Source organism: Medicago sativa, chromosome 7 (genome assembly GCF_051527215.1).
Source record: "Medicago sativa cultivar Bolivia chromosome 7, Bolivia_mono, whole genome shotgun sequence".
In the NCBI taxonomy this organism is placed as follows: Eukaryota; Viridiplantae; Streptophyta; class Magnoliopsida; order Fabales; family Fabaceae; genus Medicago; species Medicago sativa.
Genome location: NC_140755.1, coordinates 37,117,171 through 37,133,270, shown reverse-complemented (window position 1 = coordinate 37,133,270; position 16,100 = coordinate 37,117,171). Strand labels below are relative to the sequence as shown.

Genomic DNA, 16,100 nt, shown 5'->3' with positions numbered 1-16,100 from the left:
AAAATAAAAACAAAAATGGATTGAATCACATTGTTTCTCATTTTCTACATTAATTTTTTTTCCTTTTGACTTTACTACGTTAAAGTTGAAAATGAGGATTAAGGAAAAAAGATAGAAAAGTAAAAAGCATAACCCAAATATTTTGTGAATTTGAAATGCTTTAATACATTTATTTATTTATTTAGAAAACATATAAAAAGAGACATTAAATAATTCCCAAAAAGAAATAGAAGAGAAAGAAATCCATTTCAATGAATGAAGAAGGTCAAAGTCAAATAAATGGTGTTATGGAATTGGAAAGAAAGAAATAGTAGTACGTGAGAAATGAGATCGCTGACAAATGACAACAATTGACTAATAAGAAAGGAGTTGGTGAATGAAGCTGTCTGTCTCTACCCACTTTTCCTCATTCTTTAAACTAACTCTTCTTCACTCTCAAACCAAACCAAACCAAACCAGGTACACACACAACTACTCTTTTCTGCTACCTCTTCATTTGCATGTACTTTGCAACCTAATCAGTTTTCAAACATGATTGATGATATGATTAAAAAGGCTGTTTTGTTTTTCTTTGTAATTGTATTCTTGTTTAGATTTACCACTTCATGCCAAAAGGGTACTTTATTTTTTTTATGATGATAGTTTGTCTAATTCCACCACATTCTTATGATCCTGTTTATTTTTGTGAATAAAATAATTTGATGATGTTGTGATTTGATTAGCAGATATAATTAAGTAGATCAGAGTAGAAGAAGATGGGAACAAATGAATGGCATGTTGAAAGAAGAGATAGCATAGGTACTGAATCTCCTGTAGCTAGAGAGGTACTTGAAACTGGCACACTCTCTATTGTTGTGCTTGGTGCTTCTGGTGATCTTGCCAAGAAGAAGACTTTTCCTGCACTTTTTCACTTATATAAACAGGTCAACACTATATCTTTCTTTATCATGCTCATCAATTTGTAATGTAAAATTTGTTGTAACCAATTAGCCGTTCGACTCAAGTGGTTAATGAACTTCAATTAAAAAGTCCAATCGTTCGGGATAACTCAAGTTTGAATCCTGACTGGAACAATCCTTGGCTAGACTTTAGCTGATTATTTTTTAACTCTATTCATATATAATAGGTGTTGAGGAGTATTGTTTTTTATAATTAGGTGTGTTTTCTTGATTCATTTTGTTTGTTGAAGATGCTACTCGTTGTTTGTTTCCCTTAATGAACTAACATTAAGCGTTTTGATTTGCAGGAATTGTTGCCACCTGATGAAGTTCACATTTTTGGCTATGCAAGGTCAAAGATCTCTGATGATGAATTGAGAAACAAATTGCGTAGGTGAGAATATCATGATTTTTGACTATGCATCATAGTACATGGATCTTGATCTTCTTTCAGCGAAACAAGTTTGCTTTGTGAACATATCATGATTTTTGCTCACTGCTTCTTTCACAAAAGTGTTCGATAATATGCTTTATGTTAATCTTATCAGTTCATGTAAATACATGTTTGAACTGTTTGTGATTCTAAAACTTATGGTTTGATATGCAGCTATCTTGTTCCAGAGAAAGGTGCTTCTCCTAAACAGTTAGATGATGTATCGAAGTTCTTACAATTGGTTAGCTCCAGCTGTCTATCACCATTTATTGACGTTCTATTTCTGTGATGTCTTGTAAATTCTGATTGGGCCAAAATAATCATTCTGTCACCATTTCTCTTGCTTATAGGTGAAATATGTAAGTGGCCCTTATGATTCTGAAGACGGATTTCGCTTGTTGGATAAAGAGATTTCAGAGCATGAATATTTGAAAAATAGTAAAGAGGGTTCATCTCGGAGGCTTTTCTATCTTGCACTTCCTCCTTCAGTGTATCCATCCGTTTGCAAGATGATCAAGACTTGTTGCATGAATAAATGTAAGATGTTATGATTTGTGTTTTTATATTTATTTTTATGGCTGCATATGCTTTAAAAGGCCTAGTAGTGTTGCTGGAGGGAGGGCTCAGGAAAATTGGAAACTGTGTGATGTAACTTAACAGTTGTAGTTGGTAACTATGTATGTAGCATCAACATATTCACATGGAAAGCGTGTTCGGTGTCTATCACCGACACTATAAATACACTCAATTATTTCATTTTCTCAAATTATTACCTGTGTCAACGTGTCGCATCAGTTGTCTGTATCTATGTTAGTCATATGTAGATTGGTAATGCTTTACCCGACATTAGTCTAGGCTGTGGTTTTGATCTTCAGAATACACGTAAAGCTCTTTTTTTCCTTTTATTATAGGTGTTTATTTTACTGAAAAAAAATCTAGTGAAATAGACATGAATTAAATCAGATGTTATTTCATCAAGTTTCACAACGGTCTCATTTCTAACAACACATACTGCACCTTTTTGTGACAAGAAATACCGTAGCATTGGCTAATTTATTTTACTTTTCATGGTTCCTATTTATTATTATTCAGAAATCTAATATTGATTTGTTTCATCCTATCAGCTGATCTTGGTGGATGGACACGCGTTGTTGTTGAGAAACCCTTTGGTAGGGATCTAGAATCTGCAGAAGAACTCAGTACTCAGATTGGAGAGTTATTTGAAGAACCACAGATTTATCGTATTGACCACTATTTGGGAAAGGAACTAGTGCAAAACATGGTACTAAATTTATATATAAGGGCTTACTTCTTTTTTTCTTCAAGAATTCCACTCAGTCCTTCTTAATACGACTTATATTCGCAGTTAGTACTTCGTTTTGCAAATCGGTTCTTCTTGCCTCTTTGGAACCACAACCACATTGACAATGTGCAGGTGAGAATTTTTTGAATTCTAAATTTTGTGAACTCAGATTAATATTATTTAGACTTATGAGATTTGATAATCTATAGTTCATTCCATTATATCTGTCAGCATCTTTTGTTTCCTTGGCTAACCTAGATACCACATTATCAAAGTTGATATGCCACAAATTTAAACTTGGGTTTTGGTGTTGATTTTCTGGCAGATAGTATTTAGAGAGGATTTTGGAACTGATGGTCGTGGTGGATATTTTGACCAATATGGGTATGTGTTAGTTTTGTTTTAACAACGTTCTCAAGTCACTAGTAATTCTAATTTTAGGTTCTGAAATGTATAGAAAATAAAAGTTTTTCTATACCAATTTTACTTTTTCTGCTTAAATTGTAAAGTAGACTAGTTGATCGTACTTTTAATAATTCATTTTTAAAAAAGCAGTAATGATCTATTATTATGATATACGAATCGTAATTTATTTGATGTATTTCTTTTTATTTGACAGAATTATCCGAGATATCATTCAAAACCATCTGTTGCAGGTAAGGCCTTGATTTTATAATGAAATAGATTTGGTTTTGATATTATAGTTATTATTTGTGTATTGTCGACTACATACATATGTTTCTGTAAAAAAAGTACATAAATATGTTAACGAGACCATTTTGTGAGATCATAATGCATCTGGTAACCTCCAGTCTCCTGAATATTTTAAAACTTTATCACTTAAATTTCATTTTACCACTAAACGAAGATCAAATACATAAACCTATCAATGCAGATGGTTTATAGTTCATCCGACACTTATCAGACTAATATGTCAAATCTGTTGCATATTTTCCACCAACTCAGGTTCTTTGCTTGATTGCTATGGAAAAACCCGTTTCTCTCAAGCCTGAGCACATTCGAGATGAGAAAGTGAAGGTGAGTCTTTTTCATTTCAATTTTCTGGAAGTTATTACTCTCTTATGTCATTGTGTGCTGCGTCTCGTGTATGGACACAAAGAAATCAATATCAGTTCCTACTTCTTGATCTACTTTTATATTTGACTACGCATCTTGCATTTCAACAAAGAGCGATACTTTATCAACTCATACCTTGAAACTTTTCATGTTATGCCTTCATTTTTACTTAGCTTTGAGACAGGTCTTGACCTTCATCTTTAAGTCATAACGCTTTCGGGCTGCATTGAAATGTGCAGGTTCTTGAATCAGTACTCCCTATTAGAGATGATGAAGTTGTTCTTGGACAATATGAAGGCTATAGAGATGACCCAACTGTACCGGACGATTCAAACACCCCGACTTTTGCAACTACTATTCTGCGGATACACAATGAAAGATGGGAAGGTATGATAATATCCCCAGCATTTCCTTCTTGAAGAAATGGTTCTTCAACTTCTTTTTATGCTTAACAATTTTGAAAGTGAAGTAGTTCATATTCATTCTATTCTAGCTATGAAGCACTGACACTACACTAACATGTTGACAATGATAATAGTTCGAAAAATATAAGAAATTGAATGGAACTACACCTGTAGTGTCATTTCGTGTCTGACATTGATACATGTTGGACATTGAAAACACCTTTAATCTGAAGTGTCGGTGCTACATAATATTCTAGTGCCTTTTTTTCTCATCATTTTCTGCTATACATTATTTTACATTTGACCAATTACTTTTTTGCATCAGGTGTTCCTTTCATTGTGAAAGCAGGGAAGGCCCTAAATTCTAGGAAGGCAGAGATTCGGGTTCAATTCAAGGATGTTCCTGGTGATATTTTCAGGAGTACGAACTATATGCTATACCTTATGCAATATTGGTTTTTTCTCTATATCATGCTTTTGTTATGCATATTTTGTTGTCTGTTCTCTACATCAATCTTGAAATTATAAATGGTGTCAGATAGATATATACTTGTTCCGGAGATTAACGATAGAATATTAACGAATTTGTCCAGTGGGAAAAAACTTTTGTTGTTATTTTATCAAAGACGTTTGTGATATCACAACCTTGAGATGATGTGCTGCATTTTGGCTGCAAGAATGCCCCAAAACATAACATAAATATTTGCTACCCTATATTATCTTGATAACATATACCTCTGTTCTCTTCAAAATATTAACTTAATGTTAACAATTTTAGGTAAAAAGCAAGGGAGAAATGAGTTTGTTATCCGCCTACAACCTTCAGAAGCTATTTACATGAAGCTTACGGTATGTCAATCGCTTTGATAACCCATAATGTGAACAACTATGCCACTTGTTTTACCGGATTGCCTCTTATAGCGTTGTATATATGTTGTATGCATTTATTAATGATCTGAAGTAGCAATATGAAATTACTTTGCTGTATAGGATGTTTGATTTTCATATACGGGATATTTATTCGCTAATACACTGTTTGGAATCATTTTCTTGTATTTTTTGAAAAATAAATAGAAAAATTGTTAGTTAATATGTGATTATTATGTGAAAACATTATATTTGTCTTATGCTTGTCTTGCATGCAGGTCAAGCAACCTGGACTGGAAATGTCCGCAGTTCAAAGTGAACTAGACTTGTCATATGGGCAACGATATCAAGGGATAACCATTCCAGAAGCTTACGAGCGTCTAATTCTTGACACGTATATTCTTTTTCCTTATTCATATTTATGGCTTATAGTGCTAAAAAAAACTTATATGGTCCATCATAAACTCAAGTCCATATATAAACATGAGCTTATGTGCAGAAGTTTACCACTGAGTCTATGGAATAATTGAGTGAATCACCCACCAATTTTAGTCTTAAAAACTATAAGCGCTGGACAATTTAGTTTGTGAAATCATTAAATTTCAAAATTGATCACTGAAAAATGAAAATTATCGATCTTGTTACTCAATCTAGAAAGGGAAGTCTAGTCTCTAAAATTGTCACGAGGAACTAATGTGATCGATAATTTTTTTTATTTTCAGCAATCATTTTAGAATTTTTCTAACTTTAGAACTAAATTATGTAACCCTAATTAAATTGATAATTTACTTGAAATAATTAGAACTGCATGCATTACTTAGAAATAAGTTTATATATCTGAATGAAATGTAACAATGAGAATTGGAATATGTTCTACAGAATTAGAGGTGATCAACAACATTTTGTTCGCAGAGACGAATTAAAGGTAAGCTTATAACATCTTTTCATAGACTATTGCCACGTCTTGATTCGTGAACATTTTAAATGACCATATTCTTTTGTTTCTTGTTAGGCATCATGGCAAATATTCACACCGCTTTTACACAAAATTGATAGAGGGGAGTTGAAGCCGGTTCCTTACAAGCCGGGAAGTAGAGGTCCTGCAGAAGCAGATGAGTTATTAGAAAAAGCTGGATATGTTCAAACACATGGTTATATATGGATTCCTCCTACCTTATAGAGTGACCAAATTTAATAATAACACAAGTATTAGGATTATCAGGAGCTTATAAATAAGTCTGCAATAAACTTGTGAACTCATTTTGGGGTATATCAAGCATTTAAGCGCGTGTTTGACACAGTTTGTGTAATAGATTTGGTTCTGAATGAAAATAAATGGGAATTGTTTATCTTTTTGTTTTATGAATGGAATGTGATAGAGTTTTGGTTAACCAATTGCTATTGCTGCAACAACCTTAGAGTTTATTGATGACTTTAATTTGAAAAACCATACCACTACCAGAAATGCCCTAAACCTCCAAGTTGGCATTTGAGAGCCTCCAAGTGCTAATACCATCAAGATTAATAGTAAAGTTGGGTGCTTTGAGAGTGGAAAGACATGATAGCAGTTGATATGCTAAAATACAAGGGACATGACAAATTCAGTTGTAGTGTCTTTAATTGTAAAACTGTTGTAGGGACTGGACAAACCAAGGGTAAAGGATAAGATAAAATCCGAAATTCTTGTCCCTCACTGATCACAACATAACTTTTTTCCTAAGTACAAGTCTAAAATATCAAAATAGTATTTTGTCCGCTAAATATTGTATAAGATAAAAAATTGTTCAATATCACAAGTTTGTCATGTGCTATTTTATCTTGTGTTGTTCTGTTATGTATTTACCTTTTAGAAGATCAAACAAATCTTAAATTAAAGTTAAAATAATTAATGGCTATATTATGAACAACAACACCTCTCATTAAAATTTAAGTAACTTTTTTTAGGGTCTAATGAACTCCTAATTTTTTTTGTTGGGGCCCAAATTTTATACTTATTTTTTGAGGTCTAGGACGGTCCCCCTACCCGCACTGCCTCGGATACGACCCTGATTATGAATAGGAATGATATAATTAATGTCTATATTATGGCTACTTTTACGAAGACAATAATGACATCTCATAATTTAGAACTATTTTAGATGAAGATAAAAGATGTTGTAATATATTTTTTCTCAAACTTTCATGTTGAGTTTAGTTGGAGATAAGCCAATGAGGTGGTTTACACCTTAGCCATAGAGATCATATTATATATATATATATATATATATATATATATATATATATATATATATATATATATATATATAGGCTATAAACTTATAATTTCCTAAGTTTTTTTAGCAACAAATGTGTTTATATTGGATAACATTATTGTTTCTTTAAGAAATCAAAATGGAATATATTAAACCAGCTGGCTATCCCCCAATACAAGGTGTGCCAAAAGAGATAACAAATAATTACAACGATGTTTCAACAATAATAACAACAGTTAGCCTATACCCAAACATGAAAAAGGGTTCTGGCACCAATCATGAAACTTATAATGATAAATTACAAATTTAGCTTTAAACCACAAATAGGAAAGAAGCCTGTTGTTCTCCAGAAGTTGAGAAGGTGTGTTTTCTTTGGCTCGGAAAAGTCTATCATTCCTTTCCTTTCAAATAACCCACGAACTAGCAAACCTGATTAAATGCATAAAAAAACACAGTGACTTTGCAAGACCTGCTGAAGTACCAAACTGAATGAAGTGACCCACCATGGTTGAGGGATCTGCAGAATGAACGCCAAGCCACTTACGAACTAGCTGCCAAAAAAGACCAAATTGACTGCATAACAAGAAGTGATGAGTACATGATTCGATTGATCCACAACCGCTGACACATAGCTGAGCATCATGCTAAGTCACTCCCCTTCTGAATAAATTCGCCTTCGTAGGCAACCTATTCCGGAAGATCCGCCAAGCAGAAACCGAGAACTTAAGGGGAACATCGTTTCTCCAGAGAAGATCCGCATACACCAAAGGGGCATTAGGAGTGAGAGGCGTTCCACAAGTGAGGGTGCGGTAAGCCCTTCTAACCGTATACCCCACTCCTGGGTCAGGTAACCAAGTCCAGACATCATCAACATTAACATGCAGTACCACAGACAATAATAATAACCTACACTCCCCTAACAACTCCTCCTCCCACACCCGTAACCTTCGTCTCCACTTCCACGCCTCCCCCCTTCATCCCACTCCAGCTCAAACATTTGCGCCACAATTAACATTTTATTTTTTGACGGACATGTAAAGGGAACTCATCTACCCACCTGTCAACCCATAATAAAGTTCGTGATCTGTTACCTAATTTTAAACGCACCCTTTAAAAAAAAAATGTCCTTAAATATAAGCCCCTATATAAATTACTAAGTGCAATTATTTTTTTTCTTCAAAAACCCTAATTAATATTATTAACTTATTTTGAAATATGAAAAATAAAATTAAATACACCATGCAATTACTATTATAAGCAAAAATACATTTTATATTCATTCATTAAATGATATTTGTGTATTTGTGGTTTTTTTTTTCTTCTTTTGTGGTGGCCGGAATTTGAACATCAGACCTTGCATATTTTATGCATTGTCCATGCTAACTGAGCTAAGCTTACGAGGTCTATAATAAAGCTCATATATATCATTGGCACATCAAATAGACACCTTACCTACTCTATCAATTTTTCTTAATATTTGTGTTTTTTGCAAGGGGTTTACAGGGATGGAGGGAGTATTTAAAAAACCTGTGTGGCATTTCTTTGTCTTCAATCTTTGAATCAGTTATCTCCATCGTTCTACTGAAGCAGCAATGGCGGTTCCATCTCTCTCTGCCATCATCCCTTCACACCATGCTCTCAGACTTTTCAAGACAGCCTTGAATGCGGGAGATTTCAAGCGTGCCCACCAACTGTTTGATAATATTCCTCAACCAGACTCCATTACTTGTTCAACACTTATTTCAGCTTTAACCACTCATGGTCTTCCAAATGAGGCCATTAAAATCTATACTTCATTGCGGGCACGTGGGATAAAACCCGACAAACCTGTGTTCATGGCTGTTGCCAAGGCTTGTGCTGCTTCTCGTGATGCCTTGAAAGTCAAACAAGTTCACGATGATGCAACTCGGTGTAGGGTGATGTCTGATGTTTCCGTTGGCAATGCATTCATTCATGCCTATGGTAAATGTAAATGTTTTGAGGGTGCGAGACGTGTTTTTGATGATTTGGTTGTTAGAGATGTGGTTACTTGGAACTCATTGTCCGCCTGCTATGTTAATTGTGGATTTCCTGAGCAAGGTCTTAATGTTTTTTGCGCAATGGGACGGAATGGGGTGAAAGCGAATCCGATGACTATGTCTACTATTTTGCCGGCGTGCTCAAATTTACAAGATTTGAAATCAGGTAAAGAAATTCATGGATTTGCGATGAGGCATGGTATGGTAGAAAACTTGTTTGTCTGTAATGCCCTTGTGAACTTGTATGCAAAATGTCTAAGTGTTAGAGAAGCTCAAGCACTTTTTGATTTGATGCCTCATAGAGACGTGGTTACTTGGACCTCGTTGTCTGCGTGCTATGCCAATTGTGGATTCCCTCAGCAAGGTCTTAACGTTTTTCGCGAAATGGGATGGAATGGGGTGAAAGCGAATCCGATGACTGTGTCTAGTATTTTGCCAGCGTGCTCAGATTTACAAGATTTGAAATCAGGTAAAGCAATTCATGGATTTGCCGTGAGACATGGGATGGCAGAAGATGTGTTTGTCTGTAATGCCCTTGTGAACTTCTATGCAAAATGTCTATGTCTTAGAGAAGCTCAAACACTATTTGATTTGATGCCTCGTAGAGACGTGTTTACTTGGAACTCGTTGTCAGCATGCTATGTTAATTGTGGATTTCCTCAGCAAGGTCTTAATGTTTTTCGTGAAATGGGATGGAATAAGGTGAAAGTTAATCCGTTGACTGTGTCTAGTATTTTGCCAGGGTGCTCAGATTTACAAGATTTGAAATCAGGTAAAGAAATTCATGGATTTGTGGTGAGGCATGGTATGGTAGAAGATGTGTTTGTTTCTAGTGCCCTTGTGAACTTCTATGCAAAATGTCTATGTGTAAGAGAAGCTCAAACAGTATTTGATTTAATGCCTCATAGAGATGTGGTTACTTGGAACTCGTTGTCCTCGTGCTATGTCAATTGTGGATTTCCTCAGAAGGGTCTGAATGTTTTTCGTGAAATGGTATTGGATGGGGTGAAACCGGATCCGGTGACTGTGTCTTGCATTTTGTCTGCATGCTCAGATTTGCAGGATTTGAAATCAGGTAAAGCAATTCATGGATTTGCATTGAAACATGGAATGATAGAAAATGTGTTTGTTTCTAATGCCCTTGTGAACTTGTATGAAAGCTGTTTATGTGTAAGAGAAGCTCAAGCAGTATTTGATTTAATGCCTCATAGAAATGTCGTAACTTGGAACTCGTTGGCCTCATGCTATGTCAATTGTGGATTTCCTCAGAAGGGTCTAAATGTTTTTCGTGAAATGGGACTGAATGGGGTGAAACCGGATCCTATGGCTATGTCCAGCATCTTGCCCGCGTGCTCACAATTGAAAGATTTGAAATCAGGTAAAACAATTCATGGATTTGCAGTGAAACATGGAATGGTAGAAGATGTGTTTGTTTGCACTGCCCTTGTGAACTTGTATGCAAACTGTCTATGTGTAAGAGAAGCTCAAACAGTATTTGATTTGATGCCTCATAGAAATGTGGTAACTTGGAACTCTTTGTCCTCGTGCTATGTCAATTGTGGATTTCCTCAGAAGGGTCTGAATGTTTTTCGTGAAATGGTATTGAATGGGGTTAAACCGGATCCGGTGACTATGCTTAGTATTTTACGTGCATGCTCAGATTTGCAAGATTTGAAATCAGGTAAAGTAATTCATGGATTTGCGGTGAGACATGCGATGGTAGAAGATGTGTTTGTTTGCAATGCCCTGTTGAGCTTGTATGCAAAATGTGTTTGTGTACGAGAAGCTCAAGTAGTATTTGATTTGATCCCTCATCGAGAAGTTGCGTCTTGGAATGGAATTTTAACAGCATACTTTACCAACAAAGAATATGAGAAGGGTCTTTACATGTTTTCTCAGATGAACAGAGATGAAGTCAAAGCAGATGAAATTACTTGGAGTGTTGTTATTGGTGGATGCGTTAAAAATGGCCGAATAGAAGAGGCGATGGAGATGTTTAGGAAGATGCAAAAGATGGGATTTAAACCTGATGAAACAACAATTTATAGTATCTTACGAGCTTGTTCTCTTTCAGAAAGTTTGAGAATGGGCAAGGAGATACATTGCTATGTCTTCAGGCATTGGAAAGATTGGGACTTGGCAAGGACAAACGCTCTAGTAGATATGTATGCCAAATGCGGTGATTTGAGTCTTTCAGGGAATGTCTTCGATATGATGCCTATAAAGGATGTTTTTTCATGGAACACAATGATCTTTGCAAATGGGATGCACGGGAATGGAAAAGAAGCACTTTTACTCTTCGAGAAGATGCTACTATCAATGGTCAAACCCGATTCTGCTACTTTTACTTGTGTTCTATCTGCTTGTAGCCATTCAATGCTAGTAGAAGAAGGAGTCCAGATATTCAATTCAATGAGTAGGGATCATCTTGTTGAACCTGAAGCTGAACACTATACATGTGTTGTCGATATCTATAGCCGTGCTGGTCACCTCGAAGAAGCATATGAGTTTATACAGAGAATGCCTATGGAACCAACTGCTATTGCTTGGAAAGCATTCCTTGCTGGTTGTAGGGTTTATAAGAATGTGGAGTTGGCAAAAATTTCAGCTAAGAAACTATTTGAGATTGAGCCAAATAGATCTGCAAATTATGTTACTTTATTCAACATTCTTGTTACAGCTAAATTATGGAGTGAAGCTTCAAAAATCAGAAAGTTGATGAAAGAGAGAGGAATTACAAAAACTCCAGGTTGTAGTTGGCTTCATGTTGGAAATAGAGTTCACACTTTTGTTGCTGGAGACAAAAGTAATATGGAGAGTGATAAAATCTATAACTTTTTGGATGAGTTGTTTGCAAAAATAAAAGCGGCTGGATATAAGCCCGACACTGATTATGTTCTGCATGATATTGATCAAGAGGAAAAAGCTGAGAGTCTTTGTAACCATAGTGAGAAGCTAGCTGTTGCATTTGGGATACTTAATTTGAATGGACAGTCGACGATACGGGTTTTTAAGAATTTGAGAATATGTGGTGATTGTCACAATGCCATCAAGTATATGTCCAATGTTGTTGGTGTGACGATCGTCGTCAGAGACTCCTTGAGGTTTCATCACTTCAAAAATGGAAATTGTTCTTGTAAAGATTTTTGGTGATTATTTGACTCGGCCTCATGTAAAAAACTGGGTAAGACTGTGTACAATACACCAAAAAGGTGGGACCCCTTCTTCTCCATTTTATTGGCTATGCAAGGTCAAAGATCTCTTAAGATGAATTGAGAAACAAACTGCGTAAGTGAGAATATTTTTAGAAAAAATAAAACAAACCTATATTCTTTTTCTGAAGATTTCTGAAATAAGTAATAAAAAAATCTAATGATGTCAATTGCAACCTGCGACTCTAGAACTGTTGGTGTTATTTATATTTAAATAATGTGCTTATATATCATGATTTTTGCTCACTGCCCGCATCTTTCACAAATTTGTTCGATAATATGCTTTATGCTAATCCTATCAGTTCATATAAATGCATGTTTGAACTGTTTGTGATCCTAACACTTATGTTTTGATACGCAGCTATCTTGTTCCAGAGAAAGGTGCTTCCTCTAAACAGTTAGATGATGTATCGAATTGGTTAGCTCCAGCTGTCTATCACCTTTTCTCTCCCTCGGATTCTGAAGATGGCTTTTGCTTGTTGGATAAAGAGATTTCAGAGCAAGAATATTTGAAAAATAGTAAAGAGGGTTCATCTCAGAAGCTATTCTATCTTGCACTTCCTCCTTCAGTCTATCCATCTGTTTGCAAGATGATCAAGACTTGTTGCATGATTAAATGTAAGATATAACAGTTTATATGGTTTTAATATATAATTTGTTGGCTTCTTTATGGCTGCATATGCTTTAAAAGACCTAGTAGAGTTGGTGGACAGAGAAAATACTAAGGCTTAAACGAGAATATCGAAGCATTTGCTAATTTCTTTTACTTTTCATGGGTCTTGTTTATTATTCGTAAATCTAATATTGGTTTCTTTCCTCCTATTAGCTGATCATGGTGGATGGACACGTGTTGTTGCTGAGAAACCCTTTGGTAGGGATCTAGAATCTGCTGAAGAACTCAACACTCAGATTGGAGAGTTGTTCGAAGAACCGCAAATTTATCGTATCGATCACTTCTAGTGCAAAACATGGTAATAAATGAACATATAATGACTCACTTCTTGGACATCCATTCGGCTACTGAATCAGATTGAATCTTCTATTCCAAGAAGTGATGAGGTTGTTCTTGGACAATATGAAGGCTATAGAGATGACTCAACTGTACCTGACAAGTCAAACACTCCGACTTTTGCAACTGCTATTCTTCGGATACACAATGAAAGATGGGAAGGTATGATTATGTTTCCAGAATTTTGTTCTTGAAGAAATGAGCCTTCAACTTCTTTTTGTGCTTAACAATTTTGAAAGTGAAGTAGTTCATATTCATTCTTTTCTAGCTATGAAGCACTGACACAAACACATACACTGATAAAAAATGGAAGAAATTGAATGTAACTACATCAGCGAGTCTGATATGTCGGTGCTACATAGTATTCTAGTTCTTTTTCTCTCTCATAATCTCTACTATACATTATTGTACATTTGGCAATTTACTTTTTTGCATCAGGTGTTCCATTCATTATGAAAAGCAGGGAAGGCCCTGGAGTCTAGAAAGGCAGAAATTCAGGTTCAATTCAAGGATGTTCCTGGTAACATTTTCCGAAGTATGCACTATCCTTATGACATATTAGTTTTCTCTCTTTACCATGCTTTCATTGCATATTTTGTTGTCTGTTCTCTATACCAATCCTGAAAGTGAAATTGGTGTCAGTTATATAACTGTTTTCACTTTGGAAGATAAGATTATACATACCTCTGTACCCGCTTCTCTTAGAATTGATATATCTCTAACAGTACAGGGAAGAATTTCCAGAGATTTAAGATACAATATTATGATATCTGTTGGAATATTTATTAGAATATCTATAGTCTTTTTTCCTATTGTTATTATTGTCCTTGATTTAAGGAGATAATTAAGTTGTAATCTCACTATTTAAACCAGCTCATGCTGAGGAATAAATCAGTATAGCATTTATCTATTTCTTTCAACATGGTATTAGAGCCTATCCAAGATCTACCGTTGGGATTCCGCATTGGCACACTTCATGCCCATTGGGTCTGAGCGTGAGGGGGTGTGTTGGAAATCCCGCCCCAAGCATGAGGTGTCTTGTCTATTGTCCTAGGATTGCAAATATTATTTCTTTGCTAATTTTAAAGCTAAATTATGCAACCCTAACTAAATTGACAATTTGAATTAATTAGAACTGCATGCATTACTTAGAAATAAGTTCAGTTATCTGAATGAAATATATTTACATTAATCATTATGTAACCATAAGAATTGGAATATGTTCTACAGAATTAGAGGTGATCGATAACATTTTGTTTGCTAAGATTAATGAAAGTTGAGATTATAACATCTTTTCATAATATCTTTCCATATACTATTGCAACAATGTCTTGATTCGTATACATTCAAATAACCATATATTTGTTTCTTATTAGGCATCATGGCAAATATTTAGACCACTTTTACACAATTGATAGACGGGATTTGAAGTCAGTTCCTTACTAGCCCGGAAGTAGAGGTTCTGCAGAAATTCGTAGAAAAGGCTGGATATGTTCAAACACACGGTTTTATATGGATAGACTGGATATGTTCAAACACACGGTTTTTTCCCTACCAGATTTGTCTCTCAATCCATGCTACGGCCAATTCAATAGGTATTCCGTAGCATTTCACTAGCTAAATCCGTTTGCAAGAAATTTGCTGCAAATTAGCTACAAGCAAATCACATATTTTCTTGTGGTGGATTTCTCCTACCTTATAGTGTGACCAAATTTAATAATAACACAAAGATTAGGATTATCAGGAGCTTATATATACGTATGGAATAAGCTTGGGAAATTTCCATTATAGTTTCCCTATTCACAACAAGCTCTCTGAAACTTTACACCAAAAGGAAAATCACTCAAAACAAAACGAGTATTCCTATTCTCATCAAGAAAAATCCCAATATCCTTACACACAAACTCACATTCCTTACAAACTGTAGGGCAAAACACAAACTTATAACCACTCTCAAATCTCTCAATCTTAAACCAATTATCAACGGTTTCACGACTAGGATTCCCTTGAACACCACCAGTAGTAACAAACCTTTGACTTGTTGCAACATCAACTTTGTCAAGCTTCCACACAGTCACAGAAGAAGTTGAACAGTTTGTTGGGAAACTATGAATCACGTTGAGATCAGTTGAAACTCTAATAACACCTTTTTTGAAGTTAAAAGGGACAAAGCTAAACTGCATGGCTTCGTCTTCCTCGACGACATCAAGAGGACATGTTTTGTTTGTGTTGAGAAGCGCCATTCCGCATCTTGTGCCACATTGGATGGAAGATGGAAGGATGAAGTAGTTTGCGCTGTTTCGTACTAGGTTGCCCGATGTGTCGCGAACTTCTTCGGGTTGTTCTGCACCTTGATGTGGTTTTGTGGTGAATAATTCAAGTAGAAGAAATAAGAGTGGAAAATGCAGTTTCATATTTGATACTAATTGTGACTGTTGAGGCTTTGGTTTTGCTTCTCAATGTAGTAGATTGGTTTCAATTTATAGTTTTTTTTTCTTCCTGTTTTTAAATTGTGGTAGCAGTAACAATAGCACATGGTTTAAGAATTTTGATATTGCAATAATGCAGTCAAATGTATCCTCATTTG

General features: G+C 35.2%; 1 protein-coding gene and 2 pseudogenes across 7 annotated transcripts; 2 read left to right on the top strand and 1 right to left on the bottom strand.

The window, feature by feature from the left end:
- Positions 1 to 388: 388 nt before the first annotated feature.
- On the top strand, positions 389 to 6,384 carry LOC146906030 (glucose-6-phosphate 1-dehydrogenase, cytoplasmic isoform). 4 transcript variants are annotated; one of them, XM_085727584.1, is made up of 16 exons: positions 389 to 459; positions 726 to 923; positions 1,247 to 1,332; positions 1,546 to 1,612; positions 1,722 to 1,908; positions 2,496 to 2,653; positions 2,738 to 2,806; positions 3,000 to 3,058; positions 3,294 to 3,330; positions 3,641 to 3,712; positions 3,991 to 4,138; positions 4,481 to 4,576; positions 4,934 to 5,004; positions 5,301 to 5,416; positions 5,902 to 5,947; positions 6,035 to 6,384. In XM_085727584.1, exons 2-16 carry the CDS (start codon positions 756 to 758, stop codon positions 6,200 to 6,202), a joined length of 1,548 nt encoding a protein of 515 aa, XP_085583710.1. In that variant the 5' UTR covers positions 389 to 459; positions 726 to 755; the 3' UTR covers positions 6,203 to 6,384. The 4 variants fall into 4 exon arrangements, with proteins under 4 accessions (XP_085583710.1, XP_085583711.1, XP_085583712.1 ...); XM_085727585.1 differs by having other exon boundaries at positions 723 to 923; XM_085727586.1 differs by having other exon boundaries at positions 389 to 616.
- A 2,331-nt stretch (positions 6,385 to 8,715) lies between these two features.
- On the top strand, positions 8,716 to 16,096 carry LOC146906028 (pentatricopeptide repeat-containing protein At1g11290, chloroplastic pseudogene; annotated as a pseudogene). 2 transcript variants are annotated; one of them, XR_015019737.1, is made up of 5 exons: positions 8,716 to 12,580; positions 12,866 to 13,122; positions 13,331 to 13,675; positions 13,952 to 14,048; positions 14,890 to 16,096. The product of XR_015019737.1 is annotated as a pentatricopeptide repeat-containing protein At1g11290, chloroplastic pseudogene, transcript variant X1 (transcript). The 2 variants fall into 2 exon arrangements; XR_015019738.1 differs by having other exon boundaries at positions 8,724 to 12,476.
- Positions 15,275 to 15,927, bottom strand: LOC146906029 (miraculin pseudogene; annotated as a pseudogene). Its single transcript, XR_015019739.1, has one exon. The product of XR_015019739.1 is annotated as a miraculin pseudogene (transcript).
- Positions 16,097 to 16,100: the final 4 nt, after the last annotated feature.